At 43.3% G+C, this 5,217-nt stretch overlaps 1 protein-coding gene across 1 annotated transcript in view; it reads right to left on the bottom strand.

The window, feature by feature from the left end:
* Nucleotides 1-985: 985 nt before the first annotated feature.
* ETNK1 (ethanolamine kinase 1) overlaps nt 986-5,217 on the bottom strand; it is a 33,225-nt gene continuing 28,993 nt past the window's right edge. The window contains exons 5-8 of the mRNA XM_018560021.1: nt 4,412-4,495; nt 4,160-4,320; nt 2,984-3,057; nt 986-1,303 (exon numbers count right to left, since the gene is read on the bottom strand). Coding sequence (XP_018415523.1) covers nt 1,231-1,303; nt 2,984-3,057; nt 4,160-4,320; nt 4,412-4,495 — 392 coding nt within the window. The 3' untranslated portion in view covers nt 986-1,230. The remainder of the gene's footprint in view (nt 1,304-2,983; nt 3,058-4,159; nt 4,321-4,411; nt 4,496-5,217) is intronic.

Genomic DNA, 5,217 nt, shown 5'->3' with positions numbered 1-5,217 from the left:
TCTCATCCACCATCGGTATCCGACGTCACAAATGGGCACAGATCCGCACAGACACTCCAAAATCTTGTAGAAAGCCTTTGCAGCAGAATGGAGCCACAAAGAGGGTAAATTCCATATTTATGCCCATGGTTAGGAATGGGATGTCCAACAAGCTTATACAAGTGTGATGGTCAGGGTTCTATAAACTTTTGGCCATATAGTGCAACTTGTGTGCGATTCAGCATGGACATTTTTGGTCTAGTCTGTGCACTCGAGTAGCACCAAACATTTGCTCCCAAGATGTAGAAAGACAAGTCGTACAACAATCACCATAAAATGCCACACAGGTCTGCAGATAAAAAGACACGATACGAAAGAGCTCATACAATCCATAGCAAATACATCCAAGAACAGATCAATTATAATAGCATCTCACTAGGTTCCTTGGGACTATATTACATATATACAATTCAAGGCAATTTAGAAGCTCGCAACATCTCCCCAATGACCATCTATAGGGGAGGGTGGGCGAAGCGGATGTAAGTCAGACACAAAATAGAGACTCTTGAATGTTTAAGGTACACTGCAAAAAAAGGTGCTTTCACAGACCGACCACATCCATGTGGCCATGTGGGCACTTTCATCTCTAAAGTGCGTCTAAAACGAGCGGCGATACAGCGGCCGATTCACGCAATGTTAACCGCGCTCGCCGTTGCCATGTACAGAACACTATAATCCTTTGCTGGCTCACAGAAGCTACGAGGTACTGAATACTTCCAGTTATGAGAATAAAATGTACCATCGAGCGTCATTAGCACAGATTCACATTAAAGTTTCATGTAGTGAGTACGTGGGGAGGCCAGGCCGCCCCAAGAACAGTATCCAGTGAGGGGGGGGACAGAGCAAACATGATGAACCACAGACAATGTTATCAGAAAGTAGGATTCCGACATCAGCAATTTGAGGACAAAAATAAAAAGAAAATGAATTGTGGTTAGACGTAAACGATATACAAACGGTATCAGGAGACAAATTGGAATCAACACTATAAATAACTTACATAAAATATTAAATAAAAGCCTCTGGTTGTTTGCTTACAAGTTAATTTCAGATTAAAGGCTTTGTCTAAAAAGGCAATAGGAGAATGTGGAGCAAGGCCTGGGACTACAGACTGGTCCCAGGAGAGTCCTTGAAGTGCCATGTCGTGTGTAGCCTAAATGAACAACGCTCTCTGCTTTCTCTTCGCTCGGGCTATTCGGGAAGGGTCAGCGCCATCACTTCCGATTTCATTTTGAAGTACTGGCTGAGCCGCACTATGGCGTATCTGGAGGAGAAATGGCAGACGAGGGTAAATATCCAAAACACACATCATAAGACTTGCAAATACCTCCAATTACACACCTCTAGCACTAAAGAGTCACATTTCACAAAGTTGCATTGTCCCTATAAGATCAATGCTCATTAAGAAGAACTCCAGACTAGAGCTGCAACAAGTAATCGACTAAATTGATGAGAATAGTTGGCAACTATTCTCATTATCGATTAGTGGGGGGGAGAGATAGAGGGTGGGGGGGAGAGAGAGGGGGGAGAGAAAAAAACAAACAAACACAAAAAGGAAGAACGAGAGAGAGAGAGAGAGAGAGAAAAGAGAGAAAGAGAGAGAGAGAGAAAAGGAGATATCTTTTTTATACAACCAATTAGTTGAAAAAATAAAATCGGGTAACTAATCGATTATGAAAATAATAGTTAGCTGCAGCCCTACTCCGGACATATTAACCAGTTGACATCCGCGGTGTTATACCCCCTTCCCATCCAGGCCATTTTCAGTATTCAGCGCTGCGGTACTTTTTCCGTCCGTTTTTCTACTACGGGCGGACGGCAACTGGTTAAACATTAACGCTTGCAGTGGGGCTACCCCTGCCTGCAAGAGTAAACTGATCGTTTTGGTCTAGAGGCTAAAATAAAGTAAATAAATATATGCCTCTTTTCTTCCTTGAGTTTTGGTGGTCTAAGGACCTGTGACATCATCCCAGCCATTTACTTGCATTGGATGTCATTACAACGAGGGACATTCCACAGATGAATCGGATGGCGAGAGAGGTGAGCGGTCGCTGCCGTGGGACTGAGGATTGGGTGAGTGTATCTGTTTTAGCCCATAGACCAAAAGAAGCACTTAACCCTTGCAGCAGGGCTACCCCTCGCACTGCAAGGGTTAATGTTTAATATGCTCCGAGTTCTTCTTTAAGTCACAGTTCAATAGTGTGTTTTTATTGAAAAGATTCTCCATAAACATGTTTTCTGCAAGTCACCCACTCCTGCTACATAAATAGAACCGTTCTCAATGGAGCAACACTTACTGTAATGCTGGGGGCTGCACCATCTGTTCTTACATATTGCATACTGGAAAGTTGGTCTGGTCATTAAGGACTTTATTGGTCGGCAGCCATCCCTAAGGCAGCACAACCTCTTTTCTAACCAACTGAATAAGATATGCAGAGCAGTGTGACTGTTAAATGTGAGAGGGAGGATGTCATTTAGTTAGTGGCTAACCAATAAAATGGCTCAGCAAGGGGCTGGATGATCTCAGATCTGATTGTCAATAACCTGAGTGCATGGCAGCCAGTTCAGCATTTCATAACCGGTAAGAGCAATCAGATCGCCATCACCCCTGAGGTGAGGCATGCTGCTGAAATATGATGGTTGGAAGGGGGGGGTTACCATTTATCTAGAGGTAGTGGGTAATAATCTATAGAACTTGCAGACATTCTAACTTCAGTAAATGTTTACACACACCGTACACGGTTTGGTTGAGCAGATCAGCTGCTTCACTTTCCTCTTAAACATGAGCAAACACACATCAGACCATTTCCAAACGGAAAAAAAAACACTTACATTAATTCATTGTTATTTATATATACAGAAAAAACACAAAAAATCCTTTCTTTTCTTTTAATTTTCTGCAACTTAGTCCCAATGTAAGCCAGCACAGGAGACATTTACTTACCCCAAGAAGTCAAAGTCGATTCTGGAATATTTCGCTTGAATCAAAGCCCAGAGACCCCAGAAGAAGTGTGAGGCCTTTAAGAAAAAGAAAAGAGAATATCAAGATTAACTCACATTAACATACACTACAATTAAACATAAGACTGCATGATATAAGGCCACACTAGTAGGTCTGAACACTATGGAGCTTATAGCTTAGTGACTGCTATTTGCATGACATTACTGCCACTAGATGTAGCCGAGGAGCAAAGGAAATTCCTGCAATATCTGCTGCGTAAACCCTTTCACATGGTTTAGCCTGATGAAGGGGTCCCTGCGTGGCCTTGCACCGTCACTTTAATGTGATCTAACACTCGTGTCAATAAAAGACGTGTTCTTTAGCAATTCTGGCGTTTCATCTTTATACTGTTGATGGCGCCATCCGTGTGTCGACGCTGCACCCTCTAACTTCCAGGGGCCCAATGGTAAGGAGTGCAATGCGTTCATTGACATATTTGAAGAACGTCCCCAGCACAGCAGTTTCTATACAGCAAATAAGTGGTCATCTATTGACATATGTTGACTGTCGTTTAGCAAAACGAGAAACAGCATACGTCAATAAATGACCACTTACTTGCTGTAAAGAAACTGGTGTGCTGGGGACGTTCTTCAAATAGGCCCATGTTGGCGGCGCCATCCACGGTCACTTCAAGCATCCGCTTGCATATCTGCATGGGAATCCCGGTAAGGAGTGCAGAGAGGATCTTCTTTCCTTCTCAGGCTCATGGACATAACCCTTTGTAAATCAGCCCCTTAGTGAAAACAACCACACAAGTCCACATTATGCATCCATTATTGCAATAAGAAATTGCAATACCAATAAGAGATGATTCAAGTGTATCCAAAGCCAAATCATTTTTCGGTTTTACTTTTCAATAAAGCAGTAATTGTATTGACAGACTGCATCATACGTCACATTTTTTTATTGGTCAGTGCTCTACTTTAAATTACAAACCAAGAAACACTGCACCACAACCCTCGATTCATCCGACTTGTCAAGTCCAGCAACTGTTCCGCACTGCGGTTACCCCACAGGCACCGGACCAGCAGCCATACTCCAGTGCCAAGTAAACATTAAACTTTAAAAGCTGCAGCCATTTGACGGTGCTCAACATCTTATAATTCTTACTAGACCTACCAGAGCAAACTGATTGACTTGTACATAGAGAACCTCCACTTCTTTTTCAGAGACGTCCCCTGAAAAGCCTTTAAATTCTTTGAAGGCCTCCAGGTAGGAGCGTAACCACTGGAGCTGCAAGGCCCGGTTCGGGTACAGGTTGTAATCGACCTCGTTTACACCTGCAGATAAGATTGGGGTGTCATTACTGAATACAGTTTCAAAAAAGCATATAAAAACATCAATGGATTCATGCAGAACAGCTCTTCCTACCTGCAAACTCATTGAAGTGATTGCCAATATCGTAGGCCTGGTAATTGTATCCAGCATACTCATAATCGATGAACTGCACATCACCTAGAACAGAGAGTGGGAAGATTACTCCTGGGGGGGGACACAATCTTCCCTCTTACAAGGCCCAAAGTACCCAACACATACTGCGACTGGAACTGTGAATTTTACATACCTTATGGGGGCACCTATAAGCAAAATGACTCCAATATGATCTAACAATTATAAGTTAAGATATCACATGCTATGAAACATCTGCGGTTCACTAGGACAGTGTACACGACTGAGACACAAGGAACCCTGTACCTCTGATATTGCCAGGCCACGACGGGAGCCAAGAAATGGTTTGGCAACACTCATGAATGACATAACATTTCAAAAAAAGAAATGTTCATTTGAGAACTGTCATATGCTGGCGCTGCGTGCCAAGTTTGCAGATTGCACTGGCCTAAATACTCTGACATTCGTGTATAAGGGGCTTAAGTGTGTGGTGCAGTTACAATTCTGTTGTAGTGCCCCCAGCTCCCCACCTCTCCCTACCAGGCTTATAGTCACCGGTTCCAGGTACAGAAAAATATTGGTTGTGCAACTTGACGGGGCCACAGAACTGTTTGTCAAATGCTTCCTGCTTTGCATTCTCCTGGACTATAAACTCTCCAAAGGATTGAAAGCCGGCATGCGTGTGCCTAGCAAGGAAGGTTTTGAAAAGTGCCTGTGTGGCATAAACAAGCTGCACAATCGATTGCTTCCTGGATAGGGAACAGTTTTGTGGCCGGCAGAGTGGATGG

The sequence above is a fragment of the Nanorana parkeri genome, unplaced genomic scaffold (assembly GCF_000935625.1).
Source record: "Nanorana parkeri isolate BGI_ZX_2015 unplaced genomic scaffold, ASM93562v1 scaffold426, whole genome shotgun sequence".
NCBI classification, from domain to species: domain Eukaryota; kingdom Metazoa; phylum Chordata; class Amphibia; order Anura; family Dicroglossidae; genus Nanorana; species Nanorana parkeri.
This window is presented reverse-complemented; position numbering and strand designations above follow the sequence as displayed.